This window comes from Neofelis nebulosa, chromosome 11 (assembly GCF_028018385.1).
Source record: "Neofelis nebulosa isolate mNeoNeb1 chromosome 11, mNeoNeb1.pri, whole genome shotgun sequence".
In the NCBI taxonomy this organism is placed as follows: Eukaryota; Metazoa; Chordata; class Mammalia; order Carnivora; family Felidae; genus Neofelis; species Neofelis nebulosa.
The window spans coordinates 55,956,403-55,970,750 of NC_080792.1; the positions used below are offsets into that span (position 1 = coordinate 55,956,403).

A 14,348-nucleotide genomic window follows, 5' to 3' on the forward strand; every position below is an offset into this window, starting at 1 on the left:
CAAGAAAATAGGGTTAGCATGTAAACATTTCCCAACATATATACCAAGTTGCTTAAAAGGCCTTTTATTATGATAAGATCTGTTTTTATATTTTACTAGGAGTATTTTTTTTAATATATTTTAGATAATGAAGATTTAAGAGTTTGAAAAAATTATTAATAGTCAAATGGAAAAACACCAAATGCTGCAATGACCTAAGACTACTCTTTTTTTTTTAAACTTTTTTTAACGTTTATTTATTTTTGAGACAGAGAGAGACAAAGCATGAACGGGGGAGGGTCAGAGAGAGAGGGAGGCACAGAATCGGAAACAGGCTCCAGGCTCTGAGCAGTCAGCACAGAGCCCGACGCGGGGCTCAAACTCACGGACCGCGAGATCATGACCTGAGCTTAAGTCGGACGCTTAACCGACTGAGCCACCCAGGCGCCCCGACCTAAGACTACTCTTGAGGAAAATAGGAGAAAGCCAGCACAACTGAAAAAGGTTTCCATCTGACCACAAGGAGGCAGGAGTTGAAGACCACTACAGCACTGGGGGGAGAGGGGAAATGCTACCTTGTGGTTTCGAAGGAAAAGAGAACAGGGCCAGGGTATTCTAAGATGGGAGTGTGTATGTGTGTGCATGTGAGTGTACTCACGGGGGTCCTTTATATGTGACTATATAGTCTCGTGATAAAGTCACGGCAGAGGTGAGCCTTGTTGAGTTTGATGGTCAAGTAATCAAGGCTTTCAATAAGCCATGGGGGAAAACACTTAGGCATCGAGATTTCAGTAAAATAAAATGCTTTTCTTGATGCCGTATTAAATGCAAAAAAAAAAAAAAAAAAAAAGTTATGCCTGTTATTGTCTCCTGCGTCCTGTTCTTTTAAATTTTTTTTTTTTTTTAACATTTATTTATTTTTGAAAGAGACAGAGACAGAGCATGAGCAGGGGAGGGACAGAGAGAGAGGGAGACACAAAATCCAAAGCAGGCTCCAGGCTCTGAGCTGTCCGCACAGAGCCCGACGTGGGGCTCGAACTCACAAGCTGTGAGATCATGACCTGAGCCGATGTCGGACGCTTAACCGACTGAGCCACCCAGGTGCCCCATCCTGCGTCCTGTTCTTAATTCACCTGAAACTCTATGTGTTAGGTACAGGGATTTAGGGAAGCAATTCTGCTTTTTTTTTTTTAATTTTTTCTTTAATGTTTATTTATTTTGAGACAGAGAGAGACAGAGCATGAATGGGGGGAGGGTCAGAGAGAGGGAGACACAGAATCTGAACCAGTCTACAGTCTCTGAGCTGTCAGCACAGAGCCTGACGCGGGGCTCGAACTCACGGACCGCGGGATCATGACCTGAGCCAAAGTTGGACGCTCAACCGACTGAGCCACCCAGGCGCCCCAACAATTCTGCTTTTTCAATTCAGATTTTTGTGTGTCTCTTCTCTCCAGGAGTCTGAGAGTAGTAAGAGGTACTGGGAGTTATCTGGTCTGAGACCACATCTGAGGAGCTGATGGTTTCCATAAATGTACCTACAGTTTCTGCTGGAATCCTACTGCAGAACATAGATCACAAGGTTGACAACAATAATTTAAAACATGCGTTTTCTGTTTACTGAAAAACTGGACTTCCTGTAACTTCTAATTTAGTTCTGCTCTCTATACTTTAAAAAATATCTGTGTGTTATGACAGACATTCAATGCCAACTTTTCCGAGTAACTGAAAGTCGCTATCCTGTCCCCTCCAAATCTAGAAGGAGACACGTGGAAATGTTTTGTCTCTTCAACGCATTCTATTTCTCTAATCATTCTTCATGAGAAGAGGTTTCCAGATCCCTCACCATCCTGTAACTCTCTGCTGAATAAGCTCAGTTCAGAGTTCACGGTTTCTCTCAAGAATATGCCATGTTGCAGAAAGTGTTCAAACTAAGTATCTACCTTAATCTTCTCAATAATGGCTTTTTGAGGCAAGTATTTTCACCTCTTTCTTTTCCGGTCAACTGACGCGCAGAAAGCTTGAGTTCCCTGAAATCACACAGGTTACAAGTAGACAAATCTATTTTCACACCCGGGTCTGGTGGCTCCAACAAGTGCTATCCTGCACGAGCTAATCGACAAGACACTGCGGACGGGATCTCTCCCGCCCAGGAAGAGGGGGCTGCCAGCCACATTTGGCAAACCACACGCTGCACTTAAACAGAAACAACCATGACCGCACGGATGTTTCTGACAGCTACACCACGCAACTGGTTAATGCCGAGTTTGTAATCGACTTAAACCCAAAGATAAGTTTCACCCAAACTGTTACGAAGTCTGACCACCCCCTTCCTCCAACACATTTCCATTTTGCATCTGATCCCTCAAAACAGAGCAAAGTTTGACCTGTTACTTTGCTTTAGTGTCACACACTGTCTGCTTCATGAGAAGCCTGCATTCTGACACACAGGCCATTAGTCACTTTTAAAGGCCTGTGTCCCTTGAAAAGAATAGTTCAGGGGCACCTGGGTGGCTCAGTCGGTTACGTGTCCGACTTCGGCTCAGGTCATGATCTCGCGGTCCGAGGGTTCGAGCCCCGCGTCGGGCTCTGTGCTGACCGCTCAGAGCCTGGAGCCTGTTTCCGATTCCATGTCTCCCTCTCTCTCTGACCCTCCCCCGTTCGTGCTGTGTCTCTCTCTGTCTCAAAAATAAATAAATGTTAAAAAAAAAAATTTAAAAAAAGGAAAAGAATAGTTCAGCTTTGTGTGTGTGTGCGTGTGTGTGTGTGTGCGCACGCGCGCATGAGTGTCTTGAACCAAGACATGGATAAAAACTCAGTTTAGAGGAGAGCAAGACTGAAGGACACTTCCTTAGGGCAAGGTTTTTCAGCACCGTTTACCTATTATATCCCACGCACCTTGCCAGCCAAGTTTTATGTGCCGTCGTATCTAAAACCAAGAGGCATTTTGAATGTGTTTTTTCAACTAGAATCCTGTTGCCACCTTGAGAACCACATCACCGATTCACGGTCCGTTTTTCTCCTTCAACCAGTCAGCTACAAATAAGTCCACTTCACTCTGCCATATGCCCAAATCTCTCTATTATCTCAACAAGGCTGTCAGTCCACAGTGGCCACATCCTTCTCTACTACCAATGTCCACTAAAAAACTGAAAATATCCTGTTGGCAAAGGATTTTGTGCCCCAGAAAAAAAGAATTATTCTTAAGAAGCTGTCAAATTGATAAAAAAGAATTATAAAAGAGACATAACTGACCCAACAAGACCACGTCACTCAAAATGCTCACAGGGGCATTAACAGTAACGCTGAATTATATCCAAAGTTAATCGCAAAATAAAAATTTTGAACTCAAAACCACAGGTTACCTGTAACGCATTGGAAGCATGGGATATAAATTAAGTTTAGCAGAATGGTTAACACTTACACGTACCGCAGTCAGCCCTGCAGCATTTATCCGCCACCCCCACACAAAACTCAGGAAACTTCCTTCTAGACTCTTCTTTAGAAAGCTCTGGTAGGTAGGATGAGAGGGCTGCAGGGTAACCCTATTTATTCCATTAATAATACAGTCAATAGAAAGACTCTCCTCAAAACAGAGAAAAAAGTTTCTCTTCGGTCAATTTTTCCAGAAAGTGGATCCACACTGGAAACACACAATCTCTCTCATGGTTACAGAAGTCCTCTACACTTCAGAGTAAAACCCAGGGAGGAGTACATTATTGAATCTCCCAATTCCCAGAATAAACGTCTAACTCAATAATGGGACACTTCGAACTAAGACATTAGCCAAAATGAAAGCCATAAAAATGTAAAAAAAAAAAAAGGGTCTGTGCATGGCACACTTTAGGCAGGATCCTTGGAGCATGTATTTCACTCCCTCCAGCAACCCATCAATATTTATGAGGTCACAGGATGACAAAAATTCTATCAGTTAATATGTGATCAAGTAACTTTTGATCTAAGAGTTTATTTTCAAAAGATCTTTTTTCCTCTACGTTCCTACAAAGTAACCCAACCCCATCCCCACCACAAATGACATTATCAACATGAAATGGATTTGAATCTTCTGATCCAAGAAAAAGACTGGGTACAGCAGTGCAGTATGCAAAATAAAGTAGGAATGATGTGGCATTGTGGACAGAGGAAGCAGAGAGGAGTGAATGAGGGACACAGCAAATCAGGTGGGGTTGGTACCAGCTGTGTCTTAAGGGGACCTCGGGGCAGACTTATAGCACACCCAGCAGAAGACGTGAACTCCATAAGCATGCGGTGGGAGGAGCTGGTGTAGACGGATGTGCGAGGTCCTTGTATGACCAAGGGCAGGGGGCTGAGGTGGGAGGAATAAGCTCTTTGAATGGAAACGTTAAATCTGGGGCGCCTGGGTGGCTCAGTCGGTGGGGCGTCTGACTCTTGATTGCAGTTCAGGTCACGATCTCACAGTTCATGAGTTCGAGCCCCACGTCGTCACTGCCCACACTGTCAGTGCCTGGCCTAAGATTCTCTCTCTTTCCCTCTTGCTCTGCCCCTCCCCCACTCACGCTATCTCAATATAACTAAACTTAAAAAAATAATAAATAAATAAGCAAACGAAAGAAAATGTTAAATGTGAAATTGAATCACCTGCGAAAGAACAAGCTGCTCCCTCCCAGCTGTGGGGGGAAGGCACTGTGGCCAGTGCACACGCACTCCCGCTCCCGTGGCCTGAGTTCACACCCTCTGTGTGTCCTCTGTGCTACACGGAGAATGCAACAAATCATCCGTCTCCACCGCTATGGACAGGTAGTGTTGTTCCCATCTGTTAACTCGGTATTGTTAAATATCTCTGACAAAAGTCATCTCACTGCTCCTTCTCTGAGAGGAATTTTACTTTTTTTCTTTACAAACAAAAGCCACTATACCTTTTTACACTCAAACTGCAATGCCCACCACGATGTACATTAAAAAAAGTTACTCTAAGAGGACATATTCAGTTCACACTATCCTACAGTGCTGTGTACAGAAATTTACAAGTTTATACCGATGAACAGTTGAAATTATTCAAATACAAAAAATATTAAATAATTTAAAATAGAAAAAAATAAAATCATTCAAATTAAAAAGTATAACTATTCAAACAGAAAAAGTAAATTCATTTAAATGATAACTCACAAGATATTAATGAAAACTTGATTTAAGGCCCCCATTTTTTTTTCCTACCATGGGAAGTGTTAGAAAAATATATATTTTTTTAATTAAGATCACATTTTTCTCTTGATTGTAACATTTTGGAGACATTATAAGTATTTTTAGTAATATGATCTGTTAAGGACTTTGGAAATAACTTTGTATTTAGAAACCAGGTCTGAATAATTTTCCAGAGTTCTGAAAACAAAGTGCCTTGGATGCTTTACACCAACATTCTCCAGTTCTCAATATCTGGGACAAAAAAAGTTTTAAAACGTGCACTCACCTCCACGTCACAGATATATTCTGATCCATCCAGAAGTATCACTTTGCACTGCATGCTTTTAGGCTTTTTGACAATCTTTAATGGAGATCGAGATAGTTTACTGCTAGAGGATTTCTGAGAAAGTTTATCGTCTTCCAATTGCTGATATTCGAGCTGTTTTGCAGCCCCAGCAGCGAACTCCCGTTCCTTGTCAGTGACCTGTGAAGAGCAAACAATGAACAGTGTTCACTGCAAGACAGGAAATAAATATTGCATTGCTCAGGCAATAGCAGAACCCTTCAGACATTGGTTTTCCTATTTCCAAGAGCAGGAGAGATGTCTGGATGAGGATATTGTGAATGGACACATATACGTATACAGATGCTTAAACTGCTAACAGTTTCACCTACATAACTTTGCCATTTAAATGTACCAATAAGGCTTCATTTCAGTTTGACTCGAGGATTTAGTTTAGAAACACTGAGTTTGCAAATGGCATCAAGACTTCACTAAGTAAAGGACGATACAAATGGACTCCTGACTTTTTCAAAACGCATTAGATAGTACCGGTCTTTAAAATAAATCCTTTAAGGGTGCTTGGGTGACTCAAGCCATTAAGCGTCCGGCTTCGTCTCACGGTTCGTGAGTTCGGGCCCTGTGTTGGGCTCTGTGCCGACAGCCTGGATGGAGTCTGCTTCGGATTCTGTGTCTCCCTCTCTGCCCCTCCCCCATTCACACTTTGTCTCTGTCTCTCAAAAATAAAATAAACATTAAAAAATTAAGTCATTTAGAGTTTATCTAACTGTACTCTATTGTCTTCATTCACTGGGTCCTTCTATATTCCACGACCCATGACACCTCATATGCATACAAGGTAAGGCCTAGAGAGCTTCAAGTGTTAACCTTCTCAGTAATTTTACAATTGTTAAAATATTTGATTTAGCTCTAAATCAATTCAATGAAGCCAGCGGCACTGAAATTCATCACAAAGTAATCCCCTTAGTCTGTTCCAGCCCCCCTCCCCCCCACTGTAATGAGCCACTGTAAGAGCAGATCAAATCTGTTCAAAAGCTTTAATCTGCTTTCAAAGCACAACAGTGTAGCCCAGGCTAGACTCAAAACTGCAGAGGACATCCTATGGAACAGTGAAATTCTCCCGTGAATCCCCGTGGAAATCTTTCTGTGCGACTCTTCTAGTTACGGCCTTCTTCTTGATGTGTGTGGGCGTGTGTTTATATACTTATGTTTTACTGAAGTATAGTTGACATACAATGCTACAATAGTTTTACGTGCACACAACAGTGATTAAACACGTCTATACGTTATGCTGTGCTCACAGGATAGCTGCCGTCTGTCACCCTCCAATGCCCTCTTCTATCTATGAAAAAACTACCAATGGTATTAGTGCTGATCCAACTCAAGGGCCAGACTATCATTTCCACTAGTCTGCAAATACACACTGACAACGCAAAGAAAGACGTGTTCCAAAGTTCAGGTTAGGCCCCTTGAGTAAGCATGAAATTTCTTTTCTCATGAACATACTATTATACTAGTAGCTGAAAGCACATGGCCTTGGCAGGAAGGCAGTCTTGACAGCTTATCACTTCAACTTGTCTTTTTATTCAGTGGCTACCATTTTGCGACACTCTAATCACAAAGTTCTCTTTCAATGTATTTATTTTGGATTTTAGGTATGGATTTCTGCTTAAAAAATTTTTTTTTGTTTATTTTTTGAGAGAGAGAGAGAGAGAGAGAGCTCAGGGAGTGGGGCAGAGAGAGAGGGGGGAGTGAGAATCCCAAGCAGGCTCCACACTGTCAGTGCAGAGCCTGATGTGGGACTCGAACTCACGAACCATGAGTTCATGACCCGAGCTGAAATCAAGAGTCCGACGCTTAACCGACTGAGCTACCCAGGCACCCCTGGATTTCTGCTTTTAAAGTGGCATCTTCCATCTGGTTTTCCATCCAGAATATTGTAAATACAGTCTTTTCCTCCACTACCTTGCACAGGAAGTCAGGGCAAAGTTGTGAGAAGTTCTTCAGGATAAAAAGACACCCATTTGCTGAGTGAAGAAACCAAGAAAAATGGAAACACCAACTTCAAAGGCCCAAATAGTTGAGAAGGCTAGCCGTAGCTAAAACAAGTAAATATAAGAAAACCTGCAGGTCTGGCGACTTTGTCCAACTTTTTTTTTTTTTTTTGACTGTTAGTCTTTCCGTATCAAAGCATTAAAATAGTGCCACAGAAAAGTCAAACATTAATTTTGGCCTTAGGCCAGCTGAAGAAGTCTGGTAACCTTGGAATATTATACCACACATCACACATTTGCTAAGTGCCTGTATAACTTCCGTGAGACTTTTGCACTTTTAATTTACATTTTCATCTCATCGCAGGCAAAGTCACCAGAAGCTACATTTTTATTTAAATTTTACTACCTGGAATCAACTTTTTCGATGTATTAGCGAAGGTGAAATTTCATTTTTCCTCTAATAAAATAAAAGTATCTGTGTGAGAAAAAGCTTTCTGGGCTATTCATCAGTCAACGCCAGACGCACCTGAAACCACCAGTGTGCAAAGGGAGGTGTTTCCAGGGGTCGTTTCCACGCACCCATCATTGAGTCTCTCACGCCCATTTTTTCAACAACGTTAACTTCAGACGAGCAGACCAAGGACCTCAAATGAAACGTCCACTGTAGTCACATATAATTCATTACGATTTAAAAATATCAGTAAAACCCTTTAGGCAAATCCTGTTTCACTTAATTCTCATGACAGCTCTGGGAGGTAGGTATCTAGGTATCCTTACCCTCATTTACACTTGAGGACAGAAAGGGGTGCAGGGCACAACCTCAACAAACTTCCTCCAGGTCATAAAACTAATAGCCTGGAATTCAAATCCCGCCAAGCCCATGATTTAATCATCACTGATAACCAAAATGTGCTTCATTTCACCTCTAGTGTAACTGGGCTCCTAGTATGAATCACAGAAACCGAGGGGAGAAGAACCCAAGGAAACCATCTTTTCTCATCTCTTCACTTTGTGAACGAGGAAGCCGAGAGGCAGAGGCTAGACAAGTTCTCGGAGATGACTCAAATAGGGAAGAGGCAGGAGTTTACTAGTTCTCTGGACTCCACCGCCAGTTACCTTTCCCTCGAAGGGCTTAGTATCATCTCTCTGAGTTTGTTTCCAACATCTGACTTCCAGAAGATCAAGTACATGTATCACGTCCTGGCACAGAAACTCTTCCTTCTCTACAATTATTTCCCACTCTCACGTTTATTTCGTTTCAGAGTTAGGAGGAAAAGAATGGGGAAAAAAAATCCAGTCTTAATAATTTGACATTTCTGAAGTTTTAAAAACAAGCAAAACACCATCACATCTCCGAGAGAGAGAGAGAGAGAGAGAGAGAGAGAGAGAGAGAGAGAAACATTAAAGAAAAACCATGAGGGCAAGCACAGCTCCTTAAGTTGGAAGGATATCCCTCAGCTCCCCATCATGAAACAGCTTAGATTAGACACAGCATCTATTTACAGAGCATGAAAAGAAATGTTTTTTAAATTTCTTTTTAATGTTTATTTATTTTTGAGACAGATAGAGACAGAGTGTGAGCTGAGGAGGGGCAGAGAGAGAGGGAGACACAGAATCTGAAGCAGGCTCCAGGCTCTAAGCTGTTAGCACAGAGCCCAATGTGGGGCTTGAACCCACAAACTGTGAGATCACGACCTGAGCTGAAGTCAGACACTCAACCGGCTGAGCCACCCCGGTGCTCTAATAAATGTTATTTTTAATACTGTTTAAAGGCAGAACTTAAATAGCATGGGAAAAAACATAATCAGGATGCAAACACAGTTTAAGGTAATAATAATGTGTTGCACCTTGCAAAGAATTTCGTGTCTCTTCCCTCAATATCTTGAATTTCTAGCTTGATACATATACTTCCAACCTAGAAAAGGCCAACTGTTTGCAGGAACTCCTGGGTTTGCTTACCACACGAGACAGTATTCTAACACATGCTGATTTCAGGTTTGAAGTTTTAAGCCAAAATAACTTAAAAATGGATTCATTCAAAGCCCAGTATAAACCATGCTTTATATTTTGTATGAAAGCTTTTAAAAGAAATATTCACACCACATGTGGTAACTTAAGTATGTCTATTTTGGTAACAGAATTGAACATACGTGCACATAGGAGAGGGAAAGAGATCCACCTGAACACCCATTAAAAGTAGCTGGCAACATTAGGTTCAGAGTGACCCCTGGGAAGAATCAAATTAGCTCTAACCCATAGGCCTGAATAAAACTCAGGAGCCAAATCAGAAGGTGTGGGGTCTGTCCTTCCTGGAAATCCAGATAAGACCAATAACTTCCAGTGCAGATTTCAGTGGGTTGAAGCGCTTTAATCAAATGAAGGAGTTACCAAGCAAGACTGTGGAATGTCATTCATTGAAAGTCTCAAAATAGCAAAAACTTTCCATCTGCCTGGGACCAGAAGGGGGAAACAGATGACCCCTCATAGTTGCCTCTAGTGCTAAGAGACCAAGGTCGGCCCCCAGACCCCAGAAAAGGTCAGTAAACATTCCTTAATTGGCTTTCTGGGTGATGCTAGCAGGTGCGGGGGAGCCGGTGGCTGCCTGCATCCTGTGCCCCGGGGCTCACCTCCTTCCTCACGGGGGTGCTGTGTGCTGCGCCCTCGAACTGTTCCAGAGCCTGCTGCTGGTCCTCACCGCTGGGCTCAGGCCCCCGCTGCGCCCCGGCTTGCCCCTGCGCCCCCGCTGCCTCCTGGGGCTCGGCCTCCTGCTCTGGCTTGGATTCTGAGTCTGAGCCGGATTCGGTCGTCATGGTTGATTGTTCTGCAAACAGAAAATGGCACGGTCCCATCATTTGGTGCGATTACCTTCCCTAGGCAAGAGAGCCAGGATGCTCCCCTGAGGGGCTGCGCGGAGCCACTTTTGCAAAAGGAGCGAAACAGGCCTGCAATCGGAACGCAATCCTATTGCACGCACCTAGCAGACGACCTAAATGCACCGCAAAGATGGGTGCCTGTGAATGGTTCAGAATTAACACTTAACTAGAAGTCAAAATTTATTTGTAATGATCACAGGTTTTATTCCTATTAGATTTTTGCCACAGATGGCCGTACAATGTCATTAAGGTAACGTCACAATAATTACATAACTGAGATACATTTAATTTCAGAAAATGAATCTGCCCCATCAGCTGGGTCTATATTTTAATCTCTGGGAAGGATGATCTAATAATGGAAGTGGATATCCTTTCTCATTCCCTCTCCCTTTCTGTCCCTACACAGGGCCCCTTGCTCTGCCTCCGGAACCCCTGAATCTATCCATTACTTCCATGAGCAAATGCCTTTTCTCCGATTTCTCAGAACCCTGTTATCCCCGTGTGAATGAACAATGACAACTACACCAGAGGCTTCCTCGGTGATGTGGAAGGTGTCCCACCCTGCACAAGCCCTGATTGGGGCTGGAGGGAGGCTGGGCAGTCTCACCTCTCCCTCCTTCATGAGTGAAAATTCACTGCTTCTTCCTGGCTTCCTCCTTCCCCTGAGCGTTGAAAAAGGAGTCTGTCTCAGCTCTTTAGGGGACTCAAACAACAGATCTTATCATATCGTAATCTGCTCTTACGTCTAAAGACCCCTACTAAAATATAACCACCATCAGGGCGCTTGGGTGGCTCAGTGGGTTAAGCACCCAACTTCAACTCAGTTCATGATCTCACAGTTCGTGTATTTGAGCCCCGCGTCGGGCTCTCTGCTGTCAGCACAGAGCCGGCTTCAGATCTTCTGTCCTGCTCTCTCTTTGCCCCTCCCCTGCTTGTCCGTGTTCTCTCTCTCAAAATAAATAAAAACGTTAAAAAGTATATAACCACAATCTCGTAATGGCTTGCGAGTCAAGCATTTTGTGCCTTCGTTTCTACATCTACCAAATGAGGGAAGCGAACGTGACCGTATCCAGAGAACTTAATTTTCTGTGGTTACTTCTTCCCCCTAACTAAGGGGCACACCACTGTGTTTAAAGCAGTTTTCTGCTTTCAAGAGCAAGAGAGGTGCTATGCCAGTGGCTACCATGTGGTTTTAGGTGATTTCTTGAGCATGTGGTTAATAACTCAAAAACAAATACCCCAGCCTACCCTGCAATCTCCTTTCCTAATTCTAATTTCATGGTAAAAAAAAAAAATATATCAGGAACAAAGGGCTAGTATAACACTGTAAGCAAATGACACACCCATTAGTGAAATACAGAATTACACAAAATACTACTCCACAGTAAAATCACCATGGAGTTCCGATCTTCACAATATGCGCTGGAATAGGTTTAATAATTAGAAGAAGAGGGAGCACACAAATGCCAGCCTATGTTATAAATGGAATTCAACATCCATGCTTTCTATTTAGGGTTCGTTCGTTCGTTTATTTATTTACTTATTTTTAACAATCAGCAGCTATTCTCCCTCTTGCACAAAAGACGTCAACCTGGCAGCGTGCAGTTGCCCAAAGCATATGTAAAGATCAAGACCAAACACAGAACAAGATAGTGATCCAAATAAAACTATCGGATTTCCTTCCTGCCTCTAACATTACCTTTTAGATTTTTAAGCAAATCTGAGAGTAAACAGTATATTCTCTGTTGTGTGCTTTCACTAGAAAGCATCAAATCTACAGAAAAGACAGTGGAGGAGGAAGAAAGGTGATGGTATTGTGTAATTCAGAACCTACAATCAAAGTCTACCTTTTAGAAGGGGAAGATTAATTTTAACAGTCAATTCAATTCACTGAACTCTTAAGTACCAAATAGAAGTCAAGTACTGTCCATGGTTTAGAAATAAACATGTTTGTAACTCCCCTCCTCACCCCAAGGAGTGGCACAAATGACTTCTTCTCAGAATCCATGTTCTCCATCTTATAGTAATTAAACTTTGGGGGCACCTGGGTGGCTCAGTCGGTTAAGCGGCCGACTTCGGCTCAGGTCATGATCTCGCGGCCGTGAGTTCGAGCTCCGCGTCGGGCTCTGTGCTGACAGCTCAGAGCCTGGAGCCTGTTTCAGATTCTGTGTCTCCCTCTCTCTCTGACCCTCCCCCATTCATGCTCTGTCTCTCTGTCTCAAAAATAAATAAACATTAAAAAAAAAAAAAAATAAATAAATAAATAAATAAATAAAAACTTTAACCGGTATTCCTCCCCCCAGCTTCAGACCACAATTAATTGAGGCCATGTGATGAAGTGTGGACCAATGAGAAAAGAGAGCATATGTATTCAAAATGTTTAGGTCATTTTCCTAAAGGCAAGGGCCCTTGCCCTAGGTTTCCTTTTCTCATTGGCTAGAAAAAAATGGTGAACATGACTGCCACACACTCAGTCATGGAGACCTCAAATTCAGAAGGTTGCCAGAGCTGTCCCTTCCAACCTAGGCCCCTGGATGAACCCATGGAGCACAGCTCAGTTGCTCTGTATTGTGCCACGAGGCAGAAATCCATTTCTGTCTTCTTTGAACGTGAGTTTGCTAGCTCAGAGCCAATCTAATACATATTCTTCAGACTAAAATTCTACTAAAATACAGTCATACTCCAGCGGTTCCCATTTCAGTAAAACAAAGTAGCTTTCCCTCAATCTCACGTCCTCCATCAGCTACGACCGGATTTCTCTGCTTTCCACTCCTAGCTTCTCAAAAAAATATCGTTGACCCTTATCGTCGTCTACTTCCTCCCTTCCCCTCTCCCTACAACCACAGCAGTCTGACTCCACTGGGGTGGACAATGCCATGGACAACCCACTCGTCATCCTCATCACATTTGATCTCTTAGCAGCCCCGGCAAGGGTGGTAAGACTTTTCTTGTCAGCACGTTTCCTTCTCTTGGGATTCAGAACGCACCACACCCTCCTGCCTTTCTCCAGTCTCTCAGGCTACACCCTCTCATTCTCTTTTATGGGCAACTTCTTATCCAACCTCTACATGTGGGAATCTCCTGGAAAACTCCGTCTGGCTCTCTCCTCACTTTACGCTTGCTCCCCAGCTAATGATACGCTTTCCCGGGGCTTTAAATGCTTCCTAGAAGCCAACTGCTCGTGCATTTGTAACTCTGGTCTGAACCTCTGAGGTTTCAAACCCAGCTGCCCACTTGACATTCCGAACAGCTCACAAGTATCTACCGATTTTCCTCTTCCAAATCTGTTCCTCCCCTCACTCTTCTTCCTCACCCCAATAAATGGCAATGCCATTCCTTCAAGCCACAATTCCACAAGTCAGCCTTGACATTTCCTTTTCCTTACCTTCCCTATCTTTGGCAAAATATGTAATTTTGCACATATTCAAATAGCTACATAAAAACATGTTTCCAAAATATATCTTGAATTGGCCCCCTGCCACCATGCAAGCTATCATTTCTTTCCTGAACTCCTTAATAACCTCTTCTTCCCTGCCGATTCCTACCCACCTCTAATTCTAATCTTCATAAAACATAAATGTACTCATATCACTCCTGTTAATAGCTTCCCGATGTGCACAAAGAAAAATCCAAACTCGTAATTGCCATGGGTTTCAAGCACAAGCCTCGGCCTCAACACCCTATCCCTGCCCAGAGGCACTGCCTACCCCTCTCCCCCACTATGATCCAGCCAAGTGACTGCCTTTTGATTTGCAAAGCCCAGCAAAGTTTTTTGCCTCCAGATTTTTTAGGTATGCTGTTCTCTGCAAGAATGTTCTTTCCTGTCCTTCAAGTGACCAACTTCCCCATTCCCCAAGTGTCAGCTGAGAGAGGCATTCCCTTTTTACACAGTTACTCTACGTGTGCTCATGGTTTCTTACCTATTATCTATCAAACTTAATGGTTATTCAAACCCTCCCCTGACCTCCTTCCAACATCCTCATGAGTGGCAAACAGGTGTATTTATACCCCAATATACCCAGTTCCAACATAGTACCTTAG

At 43.0% G+C, this 14,348-nt stretch overlaps 1 protein-coding gene across 39 annotated transcripts in view; it reads right to left on the reverse strand.

The window, feature by feature from the left end:
* The window catches only part of EPB41L3 (erythrocyte membrane protein band 4.1 like 3), a 235,135-nt gene that overhangs the window by 83,126 nt on the left and 137,661 nt on the right, over positions 1–14,348 (reverse strand). For 36 of the 39 annotated variants that reach the window (XM_058692623.1, XM_058692625.1, XM_058692624.1 and 33 more), the window contains 2 exons: positions 10,062–10,255; positions 5,426–5,623 (listed from right to left, as the gene is read on the reverse strand). In XM_058692623.1, coding sequence (XP_058548606.1) covers positions 5,426–5,623; positions 10,062–10,244 — 381 coding nt within the window. In that variant the 5' untranslated portion in view covers positions 10,245–10,255. Of the gene's footprint in view, positions 1–5,425; positions 5,624–7,960; positions 8,079–8,550; positions 8,640–10,061; positions 10,256–14,348 lie in introns of those variants that run through there. The other 3 variants (XM_058692632.1, XM_058692634.1, XM_058692621.1) reach the window with 2 other exon arrangements.